The 27,769-nt window shown below is 37.5% G+C and overlaps 1 protein-coding gene across 1 annotated transcript; it reads right to left on the reverse strand.

The window, feature by feature from the left end:
• On the reverse strand, window positions 1-27,381 carry LOC114688156 (complement factor H-like). The gene is made up of 11 exons (XM_037211043.1): window positions 27,185-27,381; window positions 24,740-24,913; window positions 23,603-23,788; window positions 23,335-23,520; window positions 19,453-19,629; window positions 16,750-16,926; window positions 16,355-16,564; window positions 15,564-15,737; window positions 14,793-14,969; window positions 5,281-5,463; window positions 1-281 (listed from the first exon to the last, which is right to left on the reverse strand). Exons 4-11 carry the CDS (start codon window positions 23,396-23,398, stop codon window positions 1-3), a joined length of 1,443 nt encoding a protein of 480 aa, XP_037066938.1. The 5' UTR covers window positions 23,399-23,520; window positions 23,603-23,788; window positions 24,740-24,913; window positions 27,185-27,381.
• Window positions 27,382-27,769: the final 388 nt, after the last annotated feature.

The raw sequence follows: 27,769 nt of genomic DNA on the forward strand, positions 1-27,769 counted from the left end.
TCAAACATAAATTTTTGAAACTATATTATTAATATTCATGCACATTCTAAACAAAGACTCATTCATCACTAAACCAAGAAGTGATTTTGAGCAACTGGGATAATTGATGTGACCATCAACGCACATTGTACGGAGTGGAGGTGATGTTTTTATCTGTTTATATCCATATTTACACTGGAATTCAACCTCATCCCCTGATAGAGAATATAGCTTTTGCCTTTCTTTCCATCTTAAAGTTATGTTATGTCTTTCCATGATTTCTTCTAGTATTACACATGCACCTGAAAGAAAAATTACCAAACATTTATTAATACATAAACCTACAGAGACTCAGCTTTCAAGTATTATTTCTCAAAGTTTGTAAAAACCTGTATTAAACCAGGACATCTAATTAGTTCATATTAAATAGCAAATGACATCAAAACAATGTTTTTAATGTGATAGTTATATTTCAAAAAGATTTCTAACACGATGAAACAAGACACTTGGATTTCAGGACATTTGTGGTTGTTTGCACTGATTTAGGTATTGGGCCAAGGTAAAAAATTTGAACCTTGACATATATATGATATTCGGATGCAATGTTCAGTGAGATAAGTATACTTACAAATACTATTATTAGTAGTCAAATTATAACCACCTTCATAATGTTCATTATTCACTCACAAGATGTAACTATGAATAATGATTATTGTATCATAGACTTAATTTCCATAGTTTTAAAATAAATTATCAAATTACCATACTGGATAAGTGACTAATCTGCTTGGCAAACAGCTTCTGCAATCACCACCCTGATCTCTGGCCTTCCTTACACTTCTAGAAAACCAAGAGGATATAATGTCTAAGTTCGTGTTATCACCAACCAATTTGTTTAGTGCTACCATCCTGCCCACAACACATCTGATCATACTCTACTGTAAAGGCTGGGACTAAGTGCTACAGAGTGGGTGGCAAATTCCCATAACCGCATCTCCCATTGCAGCATCTGGTGTCATGCCATTGTCTAGTCAGAGAGAATCCTACTGACCTCTCGCTGCTGAATAACCCTTGCAATCTGCCAATTACAGTTTCTGAGAAAACCTGCATCATCTTCTATGAGCTACCACACCCACTGTAGGATTTGACACAGTGAGCACCCTGTGCCCTGAGCTGTCTCTATCACCCACGTGGGCTGATAAGTGTCTCACTTTCAGTATAATTCACAGAAACAGTGGTGCACATTGTGTCCAAACGTGTTCATTAAAGGCAAATAACCCATAGGTGCCGCACGGAAGTCACTCCTGCACTGTAGGCCAAGATACATCTCCAGTAAAAGAGCTTCTTACTAAAAAGTCACCATAAATATAGTGTATAGAAAATTGATCCAGCAGATGTGAAAAAAAAACCACAAGAAATATGAAAAAATGGAAGACAACAAGATTCTTCCAAAGTTGCATTGCTCCTCCAGTAACAGACTCCAAATGTACTGACACAAATCAAAGACCAGTTGGAGAGTTTTAAAAAATCATTTTTAAAACACAATTATTTCCAAAGGAATACAGAAAAAAAATTAAAGAAATGAAAAAAGACAATGGGAATATGAGTGAAAAAATATGGAAAAAGATACAATTTGAAACAGATTCAGATGCAAGAATTGGAAATTAACAGTTGTGTAATTTCAATAAAAATAGGTCTGAAAATGTCATTAGAAGCAAAATCCTGACCATTCCAAATGGCAATTTAACTCTTTAGCAGTTCAGTGAGATGTATCAACTTGAGTTAACCAACCAACCAATAACAAAAAAAAGCCTAAAATATTTAAAAACGGAATGAATGCATATCTAACATAGCTGGCTAACAAAACATTCTCTGGAGAGAGCAACACTCAAAAATGAAACATAGCTACCAACATGAAAATGAATACATACAGATCACACAAGAACAGAAGATACAAAGATTAAGTATAGAGAAAAGTCAAATATATGTGAAAAAAATTCTTTTAAAAATTTATTTCAGAGCTGGGAAATGGTGGTTCATGCCTGAAATCCCAGCTCCAGGAGGCAGAGTCTGGAGGATCTCTGTGATTATGAGGCCAGCCTGGTCTACAGAGTGAGTACCTGGATAGCCAGACTACACAGAGAAACTTTTCTTGAATAAAAACAAAACAAAAATTTGTTTCAAATATTTGAGAATTAGTGTTTTTAAAATAGATATACTATAAAATTAATTTTCAGTTTAATTAAAATTCTAATGCTATATTTTTATAGGCTTAGAAAAAAAATCAGAAATCTTACCTAAGCACAAAAGAGCTAAAAGCAATGGTAAATAGTAAAAAACACTGCTGGAGGATCCTAATATAAGAACTCAATTTATAATGCAGCACTATAGAGATAAAGACAGACTAATACTGGAGTAAATATACACAGATAGATTAAAGGACAGGAACTGAAGACCAGCTATGACCACCCATTTTGGAGAAAGGATATGAAAACATGTGCAGGAAAGAGAACCCATTGACAAATGTTGGCTCTGGCAAAACAGGATTTCTAACCATAGAAGAATGAAATCAGACTCTTGTCTTTCGCCTTGAACAAAAATCCATTCAGATCAGATCAGCCACCTTAAATAAGAGCTGAAAAACTGAAAGTTTTAGAATAAAACCTAGGGGTTCCACATCAACATACTGGAGGAGGCAAATTTGTGAATAGAACACCAGCAATGCAAGAAACTAACACCAAGTATCAACAGGTGAAAGACTTGAAAACAGAGTTCTGTACAGCAAAGGCACACTCAACAGAAAAAAACGAAGCCTACAGACTGGAGAAAATCTTCACCCTCGACACCTCAGACAAGGGCTAATACTTAGAATTTACAAAGATTAGAAAATTTTAAACTGAAGTAAACAATATCGCTAAAAAATGGCCAGATGAACTGAATAAGGCAATTTATCTCATGATTCTTAAGGTTTACTTAAGCTTTTAAAAACATTTCAGCAGGAATTCTTAGAGATGGTCCACCAGTATCAATTTTTATTGCCTCCCAGAAAAGAAAGGATAATTCAATCCATCTACATTAATCACGTACTACATTACATAATTGGATGAATGATAAATGATCATGTTAATAGATACGAGCAAACATAAGATAAAACTGTGTATATCTTCAAGATTAAAAATTGACTGAACAGCTTAAGGATATATAAGAGAGTACAGCAAAATCATCAAACGCCATAAAGTATGTACACCTGATATACTACTGCCACTGCCTTGCTGTATGTAAAATGCCTAAAAAATTGACTACATGCATCATCAGAGAGCCTTCCTCCAGCACCAAATAGGAACAGATGCAGACACCCACTCTCCCCATTATGTAGAAATGAAGGTCTCCATCAAATCCCTCCTCTTGGAGCTCAGGGAATCCCACAGAAAAGGAGGTGGAAAGATTCTAAGAGTCAGAGGATATAGTGGACACCAGGAAAACAAGATCCTGGAATCAAACTAATCAAGGTGCATATGAGCCACAGAGACTAAAGCAGCAAGCACAGGACCTTCATGGTCTAAAACAGATCCTCTACATATATATTATAGCTATCAGCTTAGTATATTTATGGGACTCCTAACTATGAGAATGAGCGGGTCTCTAACTCTTTTGCCTGCTCCTGGGACTCATTTGCTCCCGTTAGGTTGTCATGTCCAACATCTGTGTCATAGTTTTTGCTTCATCTTTATTATATTTTATTTTGTCCTGTTTGATTTTTATCTCCTAGAAGCCTTTTCTTTTCTAATGAGAGACACAAAGGTAGTTGATCTGGAGAGGAGGGGATATGGGGAAGAACTGGGAGGAGTAAAGGTAGAGGAAACTCTAATCAGGGTATATTGTATGAAAAGGGTATAATTTTACTGCACATTGCCATTAAACAGAAACTAAGATGGGAAAACTGTCTCGGTGCCAACCAATTGATGAATTTATAAAGACAATGTGGTATACTCTTATGTGAAATATAGTTCAGACGTTATAGATAATTTTTATTATTTTAGTTAGAAAAGGGCATTGAAGAATATTAAGAGAAATCAGCCCAACACAGGTATTCAAGTCCTTTGTGTTCTTTCTCACACAATGGGAAAAACAACTAAAATTCCTCTTGAATGCCTAACTGTGATTAATACAACTTAGATGATTTTTCTAAGGGACGGGGAGATATATTAGGGGCACTGATTTTAATAACTGCAAGATATATACAGGTGTAGTAATTTGAATAAGAATGGCCTCTGTACTGGGTGATTTTTTGTGTCAACTGGACACTTGACACAAGTTACAGTCATCAGAGAGGAAGGAGCCACAGTTGAGAAAATGCCTCCATGAGAGCCAGCTGTAAGGCATTTTCTCAACTAGTGATCGATGTGGGGAGGAACCAGGATGTGTGGTGCCATCCCTGGGCTGGCAGTTCTGCATACTGTGAGAAAGCAGGCTTAGCAAACCATGAAAAGCAAGCCAGTAAGCAGCACCCTTCCATGCCTCCAAGATCCTGTCCAGTTTGAGTTCCTATGCTGACTTCCTTTAATAATGAGAAGCAATATGGAAGTGAAAGCCAAATAAATCCTTTTCTCCCCAACTTGTTTTTGGTCATAGTGTTTCATCACAGCAATAGAAACCTTAACTAAGACAGCCTCCATAGGCTTATATATTACTTATTTATCAGGGAATGGTTCTACTTGAAAAGGATTGGGGCTGTAGCCTTGTTGGAGTAGGTGTAGCCTTGTTAAAAGTGTGTCTCTGGGGATAGGCTTTAAGGTTTCAAAAGCCCAAGACAGTCCCAGTGTCTATAGCTTCCTACTGCCTTTGGGGTCAAATATAGACCTCTGGGCTATTTCCCCACCACCATGTCTGCTGTGTCCCATCATGCGCCCTGCCCCCCATGCTGATAATGGACTATACCTCTGGAACTGTAAGCAATCACCAATTAAATGCTTTTTTATAAGAGTTGCCAGGGTTATGGTGTCGTTTTGAAGCAACAGAGCACTGTTGAGACAATGGGTATGGAAATATCATGCTGGTACCATGTTTTATGGACATAAATACATATTAGCAAAAACAAAATAATAAAGAATAACATGCATAATTATATTTGCCAATTATTTTTATATAAAAAAATCTAATAATTTTACTTTCTTCCCAAGCTGATATTTGGCAATGAAATACTAAGCAAAAGAGTACTTTTAGTCTGTAAATGTTATTAACAGAAAAATATCCATATCATGAAACTGCATCTCCTATGATCTATAAGAATGAGGTACTTACGTAAACATTTTGGTGGCTCTGACCACTCTCCATTTCTACATGTTATTTTCTTGTTGCCCTGCAGTTGGTACAAGGGCTGGCACTGATATTCAACTGATGATAATGGTGCGTATACTGGCAATGGGAAGGAGGTGATGTCTCCATTGTCAATAGGTGGAGGAGGCCCACATTTCCCTGTTGAATCTATGAGTACAACATTTGAATGTTTGAGAAATCAAATCAAAGTACAGAACAAACTAAAGTATAATGTTAAACAAGACTTTAGTGATTTCTGGCTACAGAAATGATTACTAGAAGAAATTTCAATCATTTAAACTGAGAGTTACAAGTTCTTCCTTCCTTCTTACCTAAAGCATTTACTTAACTGGAACAAGCATGTCTGCTCTGAAATCTTAACAGCTTCTGAGCACACAGACTCCAGTGTAGACAGGTAGTGTTTCATTGTTTTGAAGACACCAGAGTATTTTTTTTCTCTATAAATTCCTGTTCTTCATTATCATTTTTTTAAGCAACACATATTTGTAGACAACAATTTAAAGCTTTTAAAGTTACAGAATGCAAAAGAGACTTTCTGGATCCATGATAGGGTGAAGTAAGTACAGGCATCTATATGTTATTCTTTCTAGGTACAACTGGAATTCTTGAACATAATATGTTTAGTAAACAATATAGGAACAGGGAAGATATTGATAATTCTACTTAGATTCAGGATTCAACTAAGTGTACTATGCTGTGTGATATTTGTTTCCCTTCTGGACTGCTGATTGTGCTAGTGAGGTCACAGGAAAAGATGAAAATTAAATACTGATGATATGTTCTATTGAGTAAGGCCTCAACAGGATCATCATGAAACTGAATTGAACTCCAACATTGTTTAGAAGAAAAAAAAAGTGTTCAAGATTCAAAGAAAATGTCTTAGCATGAAGGAAAATGAAAAAGGTTGGGCATAAGGCATGCATGTGCATATTTAAGAGCTAAGTAAACTCAAACAGCACAAGTCCCATGAAGTTCATGCAGATACATGTATTGAAACTGCTTAAAGAAAACATCTTGAAAAACATCTTTATAAAATCACCAGCTGCACTGAATCAAGATCCAAAAGAAAGTGACTTTCCATCTACTACCAGGAAAAAGGAGAAATATGACTGATAATCACAGAATACAAATGGAAATTAACAAAAGAAGAGATATATCAAACTTACTAGGAATTGTTTTACATGCAAGTGATCTGCATACAGAGATTTTAGTGGTGGACTAGGCACTTGGATTTTCTTTATAGATATGATGTAAATTTATACATCAGCAATATATAGTTCATATTCAATAGTAAGTGACTTATTGAGGTAATTTGGGAAATTTCTGTTCTTGTAAAACTAATGTACTCATAGAAAATACCTCGTGTGTGTGTGTGTGTGTGTGTGTGTGTGTGTGTGTGTGTGTGTGTATGTTTGGTTGGTTGGTTTTTTTTTTTTTTTTTTTTTTTTCCAGTTAGGGTTTCTCTGTGCAGCTCTGGAGTCTTTCCTAGAAATCACTTTCTAGACCAGGCTGGCCTCAAACTCCCAGAGATCCCCTTGCCTCTGCCTCCCAAGTGCTGGGATTAAAGGCATGTGGACACCACTGCCTGGTGAAAACTCCCATATTTTGAATTCAACATGTAAGAATATCCCTGGTGCATGAGCTGTCTTTCTAGAGCCCATTACCTATGGTTGGAGGCCTTTCTCACCCTTGATGCAGGGGGGAGGGGCTTGCTCCTGCCTCAGTCCAATGTACTCCCTTTTGGAGAAGGGAAAGGGGAGGTGGGCTAGGGGAGGGAGCTGGAGGGGAGGCGAGTGGGAGAAGGGATAAGAGGGGGATCTGCGGTTGGTATATAAAATGAATAATTAAAGGAAAAAAAAGACACCCTCATTGCTGCTTGCTTGCCCCTTATCACATGTGGCAGGCAGGAGAGCTGGTCCCTGGGTCATTAGAGTGGGAGAGCTGGCCCTGCTCCTCACCAGCTGTAGAGTTTTCCCTGTACCTGGCCAGGGCAATACAGAAGAGCTGACTTTGTTGGTGGGGGCTTGTGTGAACAAGCCCCTTCTTGTATAATGTTAGAGGGGCCAGCCTTAATATTATACATCCCACGGGCTCTGGAGAAAGAACTACTAACAGCAAGGACTGTTTTCAGGGAAGTAGAATCTCAGCACACAGAGCTCTTAGTACAGTCATTTATTCTTCCAAATCTTCTTCTTCTTCCTCCCGTGCCCTGGGAGTCCCGGTATAGATACACTTATAAGCAGTCATCCCTTGGCAGTGCAAAGCCAGCCTTCCAGGGTCAAATGGAAGGGTGATAAGAATCACATAGAGGGGCAATAGTTGTTAATTATCATTTGCAACCCAAAAGGGGAAGTGACTAATGGGGAAATGAATTAACTCAAGGCTAAATCCGGGTAATATCGAAGAAGAAGAAGAGGGATCTTATGTGCTCAACTATAGTCTTAAATGTGATTGGTAGAAAATATTAAGAATCTATAAGTTGCTAGGTCAATGGGAGAAAATAAAACTGCCTTCTTTTTTCCTGTGGCTTCTATCTGTCCAAGCTATCTGTCGTTTTTCTGCAGGGTGGGGGAAAGTGTGCTTGGTCACTAGGCAACCTGTGCACAGCTAGATGCCTCTGGTGATAGTTAAAGAGAGATCTGCAACTAGAGGTAAGGTTTGGGAAAGGAAGAAGTAATGCTTAATTGGCACATCCGCCAGGCCTTCTCAAATGGGTAGTCTGGATGCTTAAGTCTGTTCTTAGAGAGTACAGAGGTATCTCTGATAAGGTACTTTCCTCCATCTGGGGATGGACCTGGTCAGATGCTGCCAATGATGATAATTACAGGGAGGCTTGAACTGGGGTTCTTTCTGACTGAGCACAGCTGTCAGCACAGAAGGTTATCTGAATATTCCTTTAGTAGAGGGGAAATGATGGAAAATCTACAACAGCACACAAGAAACTCATAGAAGGAAATGAATGGCTGATAATCAAAAACCAAATATCACCATGGCTCCTTGAGCCTCAGCTTGATCTCTGGAATGCCCTTGGCTACTTCCAGGTATTAGCTTTGTCATAATCAGCTGAAATCCTACTTTATATATTTTTGCAGCTTGTGGCAGACCCTAGGGCATGAGTGTAGGAGGGTTAGCCCTCATTCTGGCATGTGGTGGCATGAGTGAGAGAAATATGCCCTCCCTACCCTCACACCTTGCCATCTGCATCAGGAGGAAGAACTGGCTTTGGGTGTATGAGAGTGGGATACCTGACCCTGCCCATCACAGGCTGCTGCACTTGGGAAAGTGGACCCTGCTCCTTGCCTGGGCAACACGGTAGTCCTGGTCCTCGTGGTGTGGATACAAGTGAGCTGGCCCTGAGGGAGTGAGAACTGGCCCCATCCTTTGATGCCTGCTGAATTGGGTGAGCTAGCTGAGGCAGTGCTGGAGAGCTCTCCATGGTGGTGAGGGTGAAGGGGAGCTGACTGGCTGACAAATCTAGCTACCACCCAGGCCCAGACCCAGGACTACAAGTTGACCCACCCCAACATCCACCCATTTATGAACTGCTTGAGCACATGAAGGGCCAGTCTTGTGGATCCAAATCTGTAGGATCTCCATCACACAGGGCAACAACAGGATATCTACAAAGAGTCCCAATGAGGGCCCAGTATCAACAGTGTAGCAGAAGTCAAAGGCCTATATGGAGTGGCAAGGGTAAGGGAAATATGCCCCCCAACCTCTTGCCACCTGAGACAGACAGGCAGGAGAGCCAGATCAAGGGCATGAAAACAGAGAAGCTGGCCCTGTCCCTCTCCAAGTATAACAATCCAGAGAATGGGCACTGCACCTCTCTTGGGCAAAACAGTAGAGCTGGTCCTGGTGGTGTGAGTGCATGTGAGCCAGAACCTAAGATGTGAGAGCAGGAAAACTGGTCCTGCTCCTTGATGTCTGCTACATGGAGTGAGCTAGCCAGGACAATGCTGGAGAGCTCTCTATGGGGGTGATGATGAGGGAAATCTGGCAGGCTGACCAACCCAGCGATCACCCAGACCCAGAGCCAGGACTACAAAGTAGCCCATCCCAACATCCACCTCACCTATGAACTGCTGGAGTATGTGAAGGGGCCAAACCTGCAAATCCAAAGCTACAGGACCTCCATGACACAGACAAAAATAGAATATCCAAGAGGAGTCCCAGTAAGGATCCAGTATCAATAGATTAGCAGAAGCCAGTGGCCTTGAACCAGATCAATGACTCATTGCAATAAACACTTAAAGTAAAGATGTATGGACCAAAGGGTATATTATGTGACTCACTGGACCACACTACAGCTTCAATGCTGAGAATTTTTTGTTTGGTTTGTTTTGGTTTTGATTTTGGTTTTGGATTTTACTTTAAAATTTTGTTTTTTGGGGGAGGTAGACAGGGCAGAGGGCAAAAGCAAGGGACAGTGAGAAGAGTGGGATCAGTATGCACCATGTGAAATTCACAAAGAATCAACAAAAAGGTTTAAAAAAAGAAATGAGGAAATCTAACAAAGAAGACATTGTATTTTACTATGTGAAGATATTCTATTACACTACTCATTTACATTTTGAAGTAAATATTCTGAAAACCTTTTCTCAAATGTATTTAATATTCAATAAATAAGTGAGAGGCTTAATATTAAAAGTGATGGATTTTTCCTTAGTGACAGTTATTTCTCTAATCTGATAGAAACTTTGCTGAAAAATTGCCACCATAGTTCTTCATTAAGTTCACCAAAAGAATTAAAACTTTATCAATATAATTTTATTTTCATTTTCTTATCGTTTTTGCTTGTGAGCCTATCATTTAATGGCTGAGCCATCTCTAGACAGCTCTGAGTCACCAAGAAACAAATACTGGATAGCCCAGAGTAATAGGATCAGTGCCTTGTCTAGTCATCATCAGAGAGGCTTTGTCCAGGAACAGATGGAGTGTGAGCAGAGACCCACACCCCAACATTGTGAGGAGTCTAAACTGGAGGTTTTGATTGGATCCCTTTCTTGGAGATTGAGGAACCCCACAGAAGAGGGGGATGAAAGATTGTAGAAGTGAAAGGGGATGGAGGACACCAGGAGGACATGAATCACCTGAATCACTATATGATGGGCTCACATGGTCTCTCAGAGACTGAAGCAGCAAACACAGGCCTGCATAGGTCTGCAGCAGGTGCTCTGCATATATGTTATGGCTTTTAGCTTGGTGTTTTTCTAGGACTCCAACAGTGGAGGGGGTGTATCTCCAACTCTTTTGCCTGCTCTTGAGACTCTTTTCCCCCTATTGAATTACATTGTGCAGCCTCAATATGAGGGCGTTTGCCTTGTGTTGTTGTACCTTGTTTTGTCCTGTTTGGTTGTTGTCTCTTGAAGGCCTGTTCCTTTCTGAAGGGAAATACTGAGGGAGTGGATCTGGAGGAGAGTGGATATGTGTGTGTGGTGGTGGTGGGGGAAGTAAGTTGGGTGGATTGGAGGGAGGGGAAATTGCAGTAGAGATGTATTTTATGAGAGAAGAGTCTAGGGTTGGGATTTAGCTCAGTGGTAGAGCACTTGCCTAGCAAGCACAAGGCCCTGGATTCTATTCTCAGCTCCAAAAAAAAAAAAAAAAAAAAAAGAGAGAGAGAGAGCGAGAAGAATCTATTTTTAATTTAAAGGAAAAAAGAAAATTAGAAAAATGTTTATTATATGAATTACTTCACTTTATCTTCACTAATGTACAGTAACCAAATTACATTATCAAATAAACATTAGGAAATATGATGGCCTACCTTTGCATTTTGGTGGCTCTGTCCAAACCCCATTTTGACACATCACTTCTACTTCCCCAAATAGTTCAAAAGATTTATTACATTCATACCGTACTTTTGCATTGGGTGGATACTTATCCATGGGCCTTGTTACTATGGTAGCATTTTTCACAAGTGGTGGATCCACACAAGAATTGTTTAAGGAGCAAAGCAAAGTATCATTACCTATTTGTTCATCTTAAGATTCCAATCAACACATAAGATTCTAAATGTATTTCTCAGCAGATGAATAGATAAAGAAAATATGGCATATTTACACATACACACACAAGTGAATTTATGAAATTCACAGGTTAATGGATGTTACTAGATAAAAGTCAGTCTCAGTGAGGTAATCCAGACATAGAAAAACATATATGATGTAAATTTGCTTATATGGATACTAGCTGTTAATTAAAAATAGTCAGGTTACAACCCATAGAGCAAGAGAGGTTAGGTGTACAGCAAAAGACCAGGAGAGGGAGTAGTCTCCATAGCATAGGGAAATATTATAGATAGTTATGGAACAGGGAAGGAGAGGCAAGGAACAGAATACATAGAAATACAACTAAAATTAAGCATTATTTGTGGGATATTATAGAAACATAATAAAGTAGAAACTTCCTAAAATACATACATATACGAAGACAATGTAATTGAAATAATCAAAAATGTAGGGAGACAGAGCCCCAATGGACAACTCTTGTTATCAAATGAAGCTTCTAGTACCAAAATTGGGTTACATCTAATTGAATTAGTAGCCAAAGATGTCACATGAGAACTTCCAAAACACCCAGGCTTTTGGCAAGGCTATAGGTTGTTTTACACAAACTGGAGGCAAGGACACATTGTGAAAAACAATACATTCACAATTCACTGAACACAGCAATGTCAAGCTGGTGCCTACATATAGGTTAGCATCTTTGATAAAGGAAGGTATTTTGCATTCTACCAAAGTAGAAACATAAACACCAACCCATCCATACACCCTTGATCTATAATGGTGTTCTGTCTGCAACTTATGATAGGAAAATGGAGACACCAAACTGCTGTGGATGATTGATTGATAAATAAAACACTGATTGGCCAGTATCCAGGCAGGAAGTATAGGCGGGACTAGCAGAGAGGAGAAGGCTGGGAACAGGAAGGCTGGAACAGAGGAGATGCTGCCAGCTGCCGACAGGAAAAGATGTTAAGATAACAGTAAGTGGCCACACTAGTGGAAGCCCAGGAACTGTGGACTGGTGGCTGTGGAGCCCCCATGGGACTGGACTAGGCCCTCTAGATACGGAAGATGGTTGTTTGGCTCTAACTGTTGGGGTGGTTGCACCTAGGCAGGTGGATTGGGCTCTGTCCCTGGTCTATGGGTAGGCTTCTGGAATCTGGTGCCTGTGGTGTGACACCTTGCACAGCCTTGGTGCAGTGGGAAGGGGCTTGAACTTGCCTAGGCTCAGTGTGCTGGGCTTTGCTGACTCCCTATGAGAGACCTCAATTTGGGGGAAGTGAGGATGCAGGATGGCTTGGGAAAGAGGGCTGGGGGTAGGAGGGGGGTGTCTGTGGATAGCTTGTGGAGTGAGTAGAACATTTCTTAATAAATAAAAATGAGCTGGGTGGTGGTGGCACACACCTTTAATCCCAGCACTTGGGAGGCAGAGGCAGGCAGATCTTTGTGAGTTCGAGGCCAGCCTGGTCTACAGAGAGAGATACAGGAAAAGTGCAAAGCTCCACAGAGAAACCCTGTCTTGAAAAAAAAAAAAAAAGATACCAGTAAGCCACGAGCCACATGGCAACTTATAGATTAATAGAAATGTGTTAATTTAAGATATAAGAACAGTTAGCAAGAAGCCTGCCATAGCCATATAGTTTGTAAGCAATATAAGTCTCTGTGTGTTTACTTGGTTGGTTCTAAGCAGCTATGGGATTGGCGGTGAGAGAGATTTGTCCTGACCATGGGCCAGGCAGGAAAACTTTAGCTACACCAAACTTGTTGGATTGACCAAAGAATATCGAATGTAAATTAAGAGCTCCTCCATGAGTTGTAACCCATATCTGACACTGCTTGGGTGGCCAAGAACCTGAGACTAGATAGCCCAGACACTTTATGCTTCTGTGAAACCAAATATGATGACTCTTGTTAAAAAAAAAAACAAAACAAAAAAACATAGAGATAAAAAGATTCCACATGACCTTCTTCTATACTCTTAGATCAGTGCCTTCCACAGCTGTCATCAGAGAAGCTTTTCCTGTTGCAGATGGGAACAAATACAGAGACCCAAATAAAGACATTATGTAGAAACCTTGGAACACTCCAAGATTTGTCATAGAATGACTCAGTCAAATCCCTCCCCATGTGGCTCAAGGAACCATGCAGAAGAGGACGTGGAAAGAGTAAGTACCAGAAAAGATAGAGGACACCACGAAAGCAAGGCCTTCTAAACAAACAAGATTGATGCACATACGATCTCACAGAGACTGAGTCAGTATGCAAGAGCCTGGATTGGCCTGCACCAGATGGGGTTCTAGAGCTAAAAGGAGCAGGTGCCACAGGCCTACATCCCTAACCTAGAAGCAATTTCCAATTGATAACCACTGGCAAATAAAAATTTAGAGTTCTTCAAGGAAGAATCACATGAAAAACAAACTACTCTTAAGAACAGGCTGCATAAAAAAAACAAAACAAACAAACAAAAAAAAACTCAAGGACATCTTTGGAGGTTCTTTGTCTCATAATATCTTGTTAGGGATTTCTTTTTAAAAATTCCATTTTATTTTTCTGTTTTGTTTTTGGTTTTACTTTATTTTATTTATATGTTCCTTCTTTCTTTTAACCCTAGAGGTCCTTTGCATATATATTATGGTTTCCAGTTTAGTGCTTTCATGGGATTCCTGAGTGTGGGAATGAGTGGGGCTTGTAGTCTCTATCAGTCTCTTGTCTTTTTCTTCAGCTCTTTCCCCTCAGATTGTTTATTTTGTCCCATTCCAATATGATTGTTTTGTTTTATTATTCCGTAGAAGGCTGTTACTTTTCTTATGAAAAATTTAAAGGGAATTTGTGCAGATGGAACATGAGGTAGGGAGCAACTGGGAGAAATAGACAGAACAAAAAACATAATCAGAATATATTAAGTGAGAAAAAAATCAGTTTTCAACTTAAGGAGGAAAACATTGTTTCAAGAATAACATAGGTATAAGAAAATGATGATCAAGCAGAATATCCCAATATTGTAACAAACAAAATATCTTAATATTGTAACTGATAGAGAAAATGAGATATAAACAAGACCTCAGTTGAAAGGTGATTATGTAACAATGTATTTACAAATGTTTATAGCCTACAGCAAAAGTTTTCAAACTGAGTTTGCCCAGAATCCCTAAGGACATTATAGATGACTCAAGGTCTCACATCCAGATGTTTTTTCTATTTAAGATCTTTAGAATGAGTTCCTCAGTATTAATTTACATTCATAATATTTGGTCAAAAGATAATGATGATGCTGGCCATGGAACCATATTCAGAAATCATTACCCTATTAGCCATCAGGTATTTAATTCCATGCTTTTATTTAAAAAAATAAATAAATTTCATCTTGCTTTTAAAAGCTAACTTTTGCCCACTTTTAAATTTTTCTAGACCTTTTTACTAGTCCTCCAAAACTATAATAAATACATGTTGATAAATGCATCAAACTACCTTTGCATACCACCTCTCCAATCCACTCGCGATTAACACATGTCACAGTGTTGGATCCATTCATATGATAAGAAGGTGCACATGTGAATGTCACTTGTTCACCTGACCTATATGAATATTTTTCCTCTTCTTGGGGTATGGCATTTTCAAACCTGGGCAAATTGTCACAATCTGTTACTGAAAGAAAAAAAAAATATACAGGGTTTTGTTTTCAGGAAATTGTAGGATATACAAGGTATGAAGCAATATTTAGGTTCATAGAGACCAATAAATAGTGTAGATTTCCCATAGATTTGACTTAGTTACATTGAAATGTGCCAATTTTATAAAAATAAATAAGGTTGGAATGACATGGGATATAGAATACTGATAGTCATAATTATTGAGGTATTTTCATTTTGCTTCAAATTTTTATCTCATATGAAGCTATGACATATTTCTACTTTCAGGTTCACCAAATGTGAATTAATTATAATTATTATTTTAAAACATTAGAGCACATGTAGTTGTGGTGGCATTGCTATTAAAACCATCACTGTAGTGATGAGCCTCTAGAACAGAGCCAGTGTTTTCTAGAAGTCTGAGGATGCTGATAGCTCAGGATACATGATGTGAAAATGAAATATAACTATGTTTTACCAGTACTGTGTTTGTCTGCCAGCATCCAGTAAAACCTTCTGATATGCTAGATTTACAGCTTGCTTTCTATTTGTGCCAAATATAGCTTAAATTAGATAATCTATTACACAAAGAATGAAAAAAAAACTATACCCATGCAAGTGGGTGGCTGGGACCACTTTCCTCCTAAACATTTAATCAATGCTGGTCCATCAATTCCAAAGCCTTCAGCACAATTGTATGTCACCTCTTCTCCATGTTGGTAACTGTCTAGTTCATGAGACACAATACCATGATGGATTGAAGGTGGAGGTCCACAAGGAAGTCCTGAAAATAACACAATGAGAGGAACAGAGTGAAATGATTCCATATTGCACTAATTCAGAAACTCACTCTCATACATCAATTCTATGTGTAGTAGTACTAGAAGGAAATGTTAACAAGGAAGATGTTCAATCACAGAAGAGGTGGACAGTGCTTCTTAAGACCACCTTCTGTTGCCTTGCATCTGCTAAACTGCTTACACACCAAAAAAGAACTTGACACCAAAATTTCTGAAAAATCATGAGTGGCAAAAGAATAAAAAAAAATATTCTCAGGAAACCTTCCATATATTGCAGCTGAAACACATTGTCGGGAAAAGACACTGAGGAGTTTAACACCCAGTGGCAAGTCACACACTACAATGCACATGAGCAGGTGAGGTCGGTAGAGTATGCATCATATTTAAAAAGAGAAATGCAAGAGTAAAACTAGATTTCAAGACAATCAATACAATTAACAAAAGCAGGAGAGACTGAATTATGCAAATAGAAATTTATGGTAAAATATATAATCAATTATATGTGCCAATATAAATCATTCTTTCTTCTGGTTTTGATGAGAGTAGCTTATTGGTAAAGACTTTTTCTAAAACCAGAATTAAATTTTCATGTTGTTCTCACCAACACAACGAGGTGGAGCACTCCACTTTCCCATGTTGCAGGTTGCCCCGTGTTCCTCAGCCATTATAAAACCATCCTCACAAACATAGCTGAGTGTAGTGCCGTGTTCATGAATTCTGGACTCCACTCTGTCTCTCCTTTCTTCTGACACTCTAGGTAATTTAATAGATCCGTGGTCTATCTCAGGGGGCTGGGAACATGGAATTTTCACTATATGAAGAACAGAAATGAAGTAGTGAAACATAAATAAAAAGTTTACATTGGAAAATAAAAGCAGTTTGGATTATGTCTCCACAGTTTTCATGTTAAGCCCTACTTTTTCAATATTCCCCCTTCACCTGTGTTTCTTCAGTATTTAAAGAAGGAATGTTGTAAAATAAGTCAGAGCTACTGACCAATGCAGCATGGTAATGACTGCCACCTTCCATCTCTGCACACCATTTCTTCTGTGTCCTGTATTACATAATTGTCTTGACAAAGAACAGATACTTTTTCTCCATCCTGGTATTTCACTGTGGTTTGCATCACTTGGGCATTTGGAATCTGTGGTGGAGGAGGGCAGGATTCTTCCTCTGCTCGTATAAAACATTGGAAATCAGATTTCTTGACTAACTACAGTATCTTAAATTATTGAAATAATGATTTTCATTAAACAGAAAACTAATTATGACCACATAATAATTATGTATATTTTATACTTTTCACCTTCTCTAGCAATTTAATATCTATTCTTGTCCTCCCTTGAATTGTTCTCATTCATTGTTTTCTAAAGCAGACTTGCAGTATTTTTATAAGACTCATTTCAATTACTTCTAGCCTTTATGATGTTTTAAACTAATTATAAGCTGCAATATATAGTTAAGGCTACAAAGAGTTTTCTCTAGGGCTGTGTATGGATACCTATGAGGGAATCTGTTGGATTAGATGAAAAATCCTGAGATAGCTTTCCAATGGAATTCATATTTTCATTTAGTTCATACATGAGTGACTTTTCTTATTGTTATGACAGAATATCTGACCAAAGCCACTTAAGAAAGGAAGAAAGTAAGGGTTTAATTTCGCTCATCATGCAGGGAAGTCACGGCAGCCCAAGTGGGTAACAGCTGCTCACATTGTATCTGCAGTCAGGACACACAGAGAAACTAATGCTTGTCCTTGGATTCCCTTTCCTTTTCATTTATCCCAAGGCCCCTACCTGTGAAATGATGCCACCTATATTTATAGTGATTCTTTTCTCCTAGGTTAACCCAAACTAGAAATGTTCTCTCAGTCATGCTCAGAGGTGTTTTTCCTAAGTGACTGTAGATTCTTTTAAGTAAACAACAAATATAACTATCAAAGTTTGATAAATATTTTGGCATTGACTCCAGGTCAGAGTATGGAGTATATTCACAAATGGTTCAAAGTATGTTATTCAAAATTTCAAATACCCTGGACATCCTATTGTCTTTAACTGGTTAGAGATGTGAAAACTGATGGTATGCATCCAGGTTAACAAATAGTTAGTACTGGCATTAACATCTTTTTAAAAAGTTTTGTCTAAGTCACTACAAAATCAGGCAGCTCAGATTCATCCCTCTGACTCAAAACATGACAGTGTGCTTTATTAGTGATTATTAATAACATTTTTTCTATTATGCTTAAGTATAGTAGAAGAATTACAAAGAAATGGATGTTGGTATAGTACATATATTTCTCGACATTCTTTGAACAACTAACTAGCCATATAGGAAAGAAAAAGAATTACCACCTTTCTTTGTACTATAATGAAAATGATATCAGACATGATAAAGCCAGAATCAACTGCAGAATGACATTTGCACTCCATTACAATACATGCAATAGGTGGATTTCAAAATGGCATGGAAATACTTTCAGTGAATTTTATTCTTTAAGAAATAATTTAAAATATTGAGTGAGGCAGGTATCCAAAATAACAGTGATAAATACAAATAGGGAAGCAAAAGTAGTGGAATGAACTCTTTGCCTAGTTGTATGGAATTGGAGGTATCCTATGATTCAGAATTTTCTAAGTAAACAGATTGGTTGTTACAAGAACAAATAAGTTATTAGATTGATAGTACACACAATCATACAGAAATGCATAATGACTAAACATAGGCATAGGAAGGGTACGTCACATCCATTGTGATGAGTAAGGGACCATTAAGACACAGTGATAAATTCATGTTGATGAAATTTGCTTGTGTGTTTTAAACTACAGGTCATTAACAAAGGTAATAGTAATTTCTAAATCATCTTCTCTATTAAAAAGTATTTTTCTAAGATTTGTTATGATACACTGTTTTCATGTATGATAGGATAGTGAATCCATGAAATCTCAAAAGCATGGTAATCTAAACAAGACCTGTGTAATGGCAATACCAGTTGACATGTCAACATGGATAGGGGAAATCTTACAAGGCCCTTCCCCTACAACAGAGTTTCTCAACCCGTGGGATGTGACACTTTAGGGGTCAAATAACCTTTTCATTGGGTGTCACTTAAGACCTTTAGAAAAACAAATATTTATATTATTATTCATAACAGTATCAACATTACCATTATGTAGTAGCCATGAAAACAGTTTTATGGTTAGTGATCATCACAACATGAGAGATTGCATTAAAGGGTCACAGCTTTAGGAAAATTGAGAACTACTGCCATAGATGAAGAACTACAGGCAATTAATGGCTATTTTGTGAGGAGAATCAATCTTATGCAGGGATGAGTGAGCCAACAAATAGGTTATTCAGTCTCAAGTTCTTAGTCCTAATCACATATCCATAGGAGAAACAATAAATGGACTCATCAGGCTGAATTTATATATAAAAGTTTATATATATATATATACATGTATGTGTTGTGTGTGTGTGTGTGTGTGTGTGTGTATGCAGAAGAGATCATGAACTGAACATGAGGTACAAGGGGCACAAGAGGTGTTCAAGTAGAAGAGGGAGATGTAAAAATAAAAATGCAGGATTCACATAAGAAAATGTGAAGAAAATTTACTGTGTTTTAATAACTCAAGGACACTACTATCACAGGTGAGAAAGAACTAGAATAACCACTAGAAGACAATGCAAACAAGAGCTTACCTCTACAGGTTGGCTCAGGATCCCACCTTCCATTGATGCAGGTTGAGTGTTTATACTCCTTCTTTCCTCTACATTTGTAACCCATGCTAACATTATGATGAAATTCTTTCTTATTGGGTTGAATTCTGTCCACACCAGTTACCTTTGGTGCTTTACACTTCTCCAGTTGATCTGTTGCTATGTAAAAATAATTCCAGGAAAAATAAAAACAATTACAAGAAGTGAGCTGGTTGCTACATTAAAAAATAGCTATGTAGTCAATGTACAATGAAACTACGATATATACCTATAAATTCTGCCAACCAAAATGCAGAAGGTCACCATGGAGAAGTGGTTTATGATGTGAGAACTAGATGTCAGGTCCAGTCTAGTACATCTCAGAGAGTTTAAGTCATGAAGGGATTTGGGTACTTGGTAACTGCAAGTACATAGGAAATCAATGCCCAGATGAGCTACATAGGAAATGATTATGACATGACCAGCTTTATACCATTCTTGAAAGCTGTGAAAATGTTCACATTTGTTGCTCTCCCATTATATTTTCTTTAGTCTAATGTTTAAAAATATTAAAATAAAACATGTGTGGATAGGATATAAGATGTTTCTGGTTTAAACATCCTTTTTTGATAGATGTGATATAAGAAACAAACATCTAAGATACATTTGTAGAAAACAAATATCTCAAAATATTTTCTGAGCAAGAGAACTGGTATTTTAGAAGCTTATAATCAACATATATCTCCTTTATATTCCCTTCATAAGAATCTTTAAGAAGTTGTTATATGTGCTTGATCATCCTATAACATAACAATATTATCTCTTAAAAATAACAGTTTGGTTATGTTATGAGTAAAATAAGGACTATATTGAGACCTTTTAATATGTCATATATTTGAACTACTCAGTGAAGATGAGAGTTTTTTTTCAAACTGACAAAATTTCATGGATAATATTTGTTCATAATATGAAGTGTAGACTGAGATAAGTATGGAGAAAGCAAATAAAAGTAAGTAATATTTAATATGTTGACCAGAATAATTCAAGCACTCAAGACACTTGAGAATTAATTCCTTCCTTAAGATTGCCTTACAGGAAGATAAAACTACATGTCCTGTAAAGGTACATAGGGAAAGACCTATAGTCAAAATACTCAGTGACTGTGTGATTGATTTGTTTCTGAATCTCTTATTCATCAAGACAAAGCAAAGAACACTCCTCCACTGTTGGTGGGAATGCAAACTTGTCCAGCCACTTTGGAAATCAATATGGCTCTTTCTTAGAAAACTGGGAATCAATGTCCCCCAAGATCCAGCTATACCACTCTTGGGAATATACCCAAGGAATGCTCAATCATACCACAAGGACAGATGCTCAATTATGTTCATAGCAGCTTTATTTGTAATAGCCAGAACCTGGAAACAACCTAGATGCCCTTCAACTGAAGAATGGATAAATAAAATGTGGTACATATACACAATGGAGTAATACTCAGCAGAGAAAAACAATGACATCATGAGGTTTGCAGGCAAATGGATGGAACTAGAAAATATCATCCTGAGTGAGGTAACCCAGACTCAGAAAGACAAACATGATATATACTCACTCATAAGTGGATACTAGATGTAAAGCAAAGGATAACCAGATTGCAACTCATAATTCCAGGGAGCCTACCTAGTAAAGAGGACCCTAAGAAAGACACAGGGATTGTCCAACGACAGAGAAATGGATGAGATCTACAGGAGCAAGCTGGGGGTGGAGGAGACTACTGGCAATGGTCAAGAGAGTGCCTGAGCTGACCTGCTCTGGTAATCAGATAGCCACACACACACCCTGGCTGTCATGATAGAACTCCTATCTAGTGTCTGATGGAAGCAGACACAGAGATCCATGGCAGAGCCCCAGGTGGAGCTCCAGAAGTCCAATTGGCAAGAGAGAGGAGGGATTATATGAGTAAGAGATACTGAGACCATGATTGGAAAAAGTACAGGGACAAAATAGCCAAATGAGTGGAAACACATGAACTGTGAACCAATGGCTGAGGAGCCCCCATGGAACTGGACTGGGCCCTCTGAATAAGTGAGACAGTTGATTAGCTTGAACTGTTTGGGAGGCCCCCAGGCAGTGGAGCCAGGACCTGTCCTTGGTGTATGGGCTGGCTCTATGAAGACTGGGGCCTATGCTGGGACACTTTGCCCAGCTTGGTGTAGGGAGGAGGAGAGTGAACCGGGAGTCTACCAGGCTGGACTGACTCCCCAGGGGAGACCTACCTAGGAGGAGGTAGGAATGGGGTACGAATTGGGGGGGGCAGGGAAGGGAAGGAGGGAGGACAGGGGGAATTCATGGCTGATGTGTGAAATTGAGTTCATTGTGAAATAAAAGAAAGAAAGAAAGAAATTGCCAAGTGGGGCTTCAAAAAAAAAAAAAGAAAGAAAGAAAAGAAAAGAATCGTAAGTATGTGGCAGGATAAAAAAATGTTTGTAATGTAAGGTTAACATTGTTGCACAGCTTGTGGTAACTGGAAAGGTTCATGAAGATGACTATAGGTGGTCAGTCATCAGCATAAAACCTCTGAAGGAAGAACTGAAGTTTCCTGCAGAACATTACGTCTGATTTCTCTCTCTCTCTCTTTTTTTTAAACATGCAGGATTTCTTTTTTTTTTTTTAAGATTTATTTATTTATTATGTATACAGTGTTCTGCCTGCATGTATGCCTACACACACCAGAAGAGGGCATCAAATCTCATTATAGATGGTTGTGAGCCACCATGTGGTTGCTAGGAATTGAACACAGCTATTATACAAATAATCTGGAAGAGTAGCCAGTGCTCTTAATCTCTGAGCCATCTCTCCAGCCCCTGATTTTTCTCTTATATGAAATTTTTGTTAAACATTTTTAAAACAGTGATGAGCACAGATATTAAGGCTTGAAGTCAGTGATTTTTACAAAATATGTTTGTTTAGCAAAACGAGTAAGGATTAATAAGCATTAGAGGTAGTATTGATTTACATGAAAAACTGTTATGGAGTTGGTAGGTCTGTGTACAGAGAACATATAACTGAGCAACACAGGTATACATGCCCTTTCTAAGGGAGATCCACATCTCTCTGGCATTATCCAACACTTAAAACTCCAATGAATAGTTAGGATCAGACACCAGTGATCGTTCTGAAGTAATGACACAGGAACACTCTGAGAAATACCACTATTTTAGGGAAAAACAATGTAGCACCATGATGCTTTCAGCTACTCATTAAAGACTCAATCACTAAAAGTACAGGGGGGAGTCATTGCAAAGTGAAGTCACCCATGGGATAATGTTGCCATTCAATCTCAGACTATTTGTATAGCTGTGTTCTATCACCATTGGGAAGTCCTAGGACCCTACCCCCAGCACATTGACTTCAGCTTGCAGCATGTAGAATAGACAGAAGCATCATAGAAGCTCTGAGAGAGGAAAGTTTATCGTGGGGGAGTAGGAAATGGGTATTTTCAGACTTTATTTCTTAGCTTTCTAAGACATGGAAGGAGAGTGTCATACAATAACATCAAAGTTGTTTTTGTATAACATAGTCATATCATCTTGGGTAGCAGTATCCACATTTTAGTTACATGAAAATTTATAAGAAAAACTAGATTTTACTGAAGACAACAGATTATATTATTAATTTGTGCTCATCTGTAGACATGCACCATAATAATAATAATATTTTCATAATAAATAATGAAAGTTTGGATTCATATTGTTTAAGACTAGATTTTTTGAGTCAAGGTCTCCCATGGGGAGTAAAACAGTAATAACTTCAGAAATATATCATAGCGAATATCTCTGCAAATAAAACATTAAAATTTATAAAGTATCAATTTGAGGCACACAGACTTACCAACACATTGTGGAAGCTGGGTCCACCTTCCACTAATGCATGAAACTGACCCGCTTCCAATCATTGTGAATGTTTCCAAGCAGGTGAACTCCACTGAATCTCCATGATTGTAGGGAGGAATAGAAAAGTGTACAGAGCCATGCTCAAGTTCAGGTATGTCTCCACATGTTCTCTTCTCCTCTATAGCTGTTTCACAAATGAGTATTTATGATTAAGACATCACATACAAAGATACAAAACAATATTTATGTATTAATGCTTTAATTACCAACACATATCGGCAAGGTTGTCCACTTCCCATCAACGCACTGGATTTTATTGGGTCCCTTCAGTAGATATCTAGGATTGCAAACATATTCCACCACGTCATCATGGCTGTATTCTTCTTTCTTTGTCCCCTTAACTTCCCCATTGAGGAGTTCAGGAGGTTGGTCACATGATTCTACTTGACCTACTGTGGAAATATTGTGTAAGTATAAATGAAAATGTCCACATTGCAGTCTAAAATCTAGGTAATGAAAAATCTTTTAAGAATTTATTCACCATATCACATTTCATGAAACTTTATTAAAGAAATAATATTTACATTAGACTGACATTTCACAGTTTGTAACATGTCTATTGAACTAGCACTGAAAGCATATTGAATGTGGAACAGTGTGTGGTAAACTTGATATCTTGAAAATGCAGGAAAACCAGTCAGCAATTGTAGCGTCAATTATAGTGTTTTTCACACTCTCTGAATATGTTTAACATACAGCTACAATTGGTAAAAATTGTTGGCACTGTAGAAAACATCTCTGATTAATGTATTTTAATTTTTTTTCCTTTCCTTTTTTTTTTTTTTTTTTGGTTTTCTAGACAGGGTTTCTCTGTGTAGCTTTGCGCCCTTTCTGGATCTCACTCTTTAGACCAGGCTGGCCTCGAACTCACAAAGATCCGCCTGCCTCTGCCTCCCAAGTACTGGGATTAAAGGCATGCGCCACCATCGCCCGGCAAACATACACTTCTGGCCCGTACCGGGATCTGATTTTTTAATAAATGCTAATGAATTCATCAAAATCTGCTTTCATACAGTTTAGACATTCTCTATGCAATGTGAGGAAATGCTTATGCTGTAAAAATGCCAGTATAAATGGTAATACAGACAAAATGAGAGACGTCTTTGTACGCTCAGCCATCATGTCTGCATGCTTAAACACACTGATAACATATTTTAAGCTAGCCTGGGATTAACTTTGCAAATCAGTGACTGTGTATTAGTCACACAACCTGCAGCTTCATCATGGCTGTCTATATATCTGGATATGTTTAAGATTATGGACACAATGTAAGAATAGGGGATATTAGGAGAAGGAAAATAAACTTCTGATTTTCATTCACCAAATGTAAAACAGATACTGACCTTTACATATTGGGAAACTAGGAGACCATCCAAAGTGGTAGCATTGCACTGAATCTGGTCCAACTCTGTGTCCTTGTTGGCAAGAAAATTTTAACAAATCTCCAACTTTATATTTGTCATTCCTGGGATTGACGAATAAGTGTGGTGATAGTAAGGGGATGTTGCATTCTCTTTCTTGAAAAATAAAATAATTAGAGAATACATTTAATCCTTGAGAAGTAGTTTTATCTCTCTCATGTGCATTCACAGGAAGCATCAGTAACCATCTTCCTTATGAAAAGTGTTGAATATTACATTTGCTATAGCCCCTAAATTCATATGGAAGTCTGAGGAATGTATATTGATGGAATATATAAGTCATAGACTTGAAAAATGAAATTAACTTATTTTTACTGGGTCTGAATTGCACAGAGGATTACTAATGTTAAATGTACAATGACCCTTTTCTTATAATACACAATTGTTCTTTCATATTTGAAATTAATGCAATACAGTATGTGTATGACATTTTCAAAAAAATTATTTCAGTTTAGTATACTTCAGAAGTTAGAACAGGTAAAATAATTTCTAATGTATTTGAAGTTAGGAAAATAAAATTACTTTATTTTAAATTAAAAAAGAGCATAAGAAATAAATGGGGGCAGTAAAGCATCAAGATATCTTGAGAACTACAGTAGTTAGAGCAATACACAGAAAATCAAAAAAAAAAAAAAAAAAAAAAAAAAAAAAAAAAAAAAACAATAACAGTAGTTGAGTGTTTGAATATTTACAATATACTAAGATATTCTGTTGTATTTCCAATTCGTATTATTAACTATTAATCAATCTGACTCAAATTAAGAATTTGTAGCATTTTCCATTACAATTAATTTTTAAAAAATTGTTGGCATTAGCTGGGCAGTGGTGGCGCATGCCTTTAATCCCAGCACTCTGGGGGCAGAGGCAGGCAGATCTCTGTGAGTTTAAGGCCACCCTGGTTTACAGAGCGAGATCCAGGACAGGCTCCAAAGGTACACAAAGAAACCCTGCCTCCAAAAAACAAAACAAATAAAATTGTTGGCATTGTTAAGTTACAAAAAAACAAAAAAACAAAACAAAAACATTTTTTCTTGTTTGAAATCTTCCTTTTTTTTTTTTTACTAATTTATAAAATTAAAGAATGCAATTTAAAAAGTAGGGTTATGCATAAAAGAAAATTCCAACATTCAAGAGTCATGTGTTAGTATAGAATTAATAACAAAAATGAAAGATATACTTTAAAAGCAATGTCTAAAGCAAAAACACCCCCTCATGTTAGGGGTGGTAATAGGACACACAAGCATGGCACACATTAGAGTTTCTGGAAACAGTCCCCAACAATTCCTTTGTTTTAATATTAAGTTTTTTAGACTGACTGGGAAAATTCAGCCTTACAAGACTCAGCTATTAAAAGTCTGGGGTCCTTCATATTCACCATAACTATGAATAAATTTTAATAAGAAGAGGGTTTTTATTTAGTTATTGGTATCGGGTGTGGCACCAGGTCTGCAAAAGTCTACTGGAATTTATTGTGTAACAGTTTATCCAAAATTAAAATATTCCATCCTGCAGGAAATCTCCTTTAGCAGGAAGGTAAAGAACTCTAAATAGCTTTGGGAAGTCCCTGAAACTGATCAGATTCAGTAGGCACCTCACTCCCAAGTAAACAAGCCAAGCTGATGAATCATTCTCAGACAAGGCAAGCTGCAAAGGAGATTTTCAGACAAGACTAGATGCAAAAGAGAAGATTTTGAGATGGCACCAGCTTCCTGGAAGAAGCTAAAACCAACCCAGCTCCCTGGAAGAGGTTTAGATCAACGGAGTCACTTGGAGAAAACACTCTCCAACCTGTTGAGGTGCCTGAATAAACACAGGTAATACAAAGGAATAATTAATTTTATGTATTCTGTTTGTTTGTTTATGGAAACAGGGATTCATTATGTAGCCCAACATGTCTCAAACTTAAAACCTCTTGTTCCAGGCTCATAGTGCTAGAGTCACACGAATGTGCTGTCAACACCTCATAAAGACATTATTTTAAAAACAGACTATCAGGCCAATGAGATGGTTCAATCAGTGAGGGGGCTTGCCTCCAAGCTTGGTGACAGGAGGTCAGTCCTGAAACTCACATGATGAAAAGAGAGAGCTGACTCCCAACTCCCAAGTTCTCTGACATCTTCATGAGTCATGTGGTGTGCACACCTCCATAGATGCACACGTATAATCATTGTACACACATAGGATAAATAAATGCTCACAATGCAATAATAAAAACAAACATGATCAGCTTTAGCCTTCAAAACAGCCCTTTCTCCAAGTTTACACTGAATCAGAAGGAATATCCTAGGAAGTTCATATTTTCAAGTAACACATAAATATTTATTTTTGCCTTGTGAAAAGAAAAATCCCAGAGAAAATCGTACTCACCATAACATGAAGGTATGTCAGACCATCCATCATATGTACATGTTATGGAGCCCTTGGTATGTTTATATTTGTTATCATATCCAATATGGCATTCGTAGTCTATTTCATCATTGAGTTTAAACCACGTGCTATTATTTTTAGTTCCAGCATTCTCAAATATAGGCCTATCACAAGACTCTAATGCAAAATAAAATAGAAGATATCATTTAATGTGTCAATGGACAATCTGAGCAATTCCTGTGAGAACAAAAGTAGTCACAGGTTAATATATAATAACAATGAAATACTATATAAAAAGACCCTTAGAAGACCAACAATAAATCATTTTCCTGAAACAGTTATTAAATAAAAACTACACTCTGATTAGCATTTACTTCCTCAGTTAAGTTTTATAAAACTTTATTTTAAAAATAATTTTTCAGCTCATTTTTTCCTTATATTTATCACATACTGCAAATAAATAGACAATTTCAGATATATTTTGTTTTAGAGAAGGGTAATAACCTTTGTGAACTAATGTCCCTTATTTAGTAGTTCATATGCAATATTGAATATTGCATATCCAAAAATGCTTGTAAATTTATA

The sequence above is a fragment of the Peromyscus leucopus genome, chromosome 15, assembly GCF_004664715.2.
Source record: "Peromyscus leucopus breed LL Stock chromosome 15, UCI_PerLeu_2.1, whole genome shotgun sequence".
In the NCBI taxonomy this organism is placed as follows: Eukaryota; Metazoa; Chordata; class Mammalia; order Rodentia; family Cricetidae; genus Peromyscus; species Peromyscus leucopus.

What these genes read in the sequence shown, in the direction of transcription:
- LOC114688156 (XM_037211043.1), bottom strand. Translation starts at nt 23,398, where the DNA reads ATGATTGGAAGCGGGTCAGTTTCATGCATTAGTGGAAGGTGGACCCAG. An exon ending in TCCTGAGCCAACCTGTAGAG is followed by an intron (nt 16,927 to 19,452) that starts GTAAGCTCTTGT and finishes TTATACGAGCAG; the next exon opens with AGGAAGAATCCTGCCCTCCT. An exon ending in CCAGCCACCCACTTGCATGG is followed by an intron (nt 14,970 to 15,563) that starts GTATAGTTTTTT and finishes TTTTTCTTTCAG; the next exon opens with TAACAGATTGTGACAATTTG.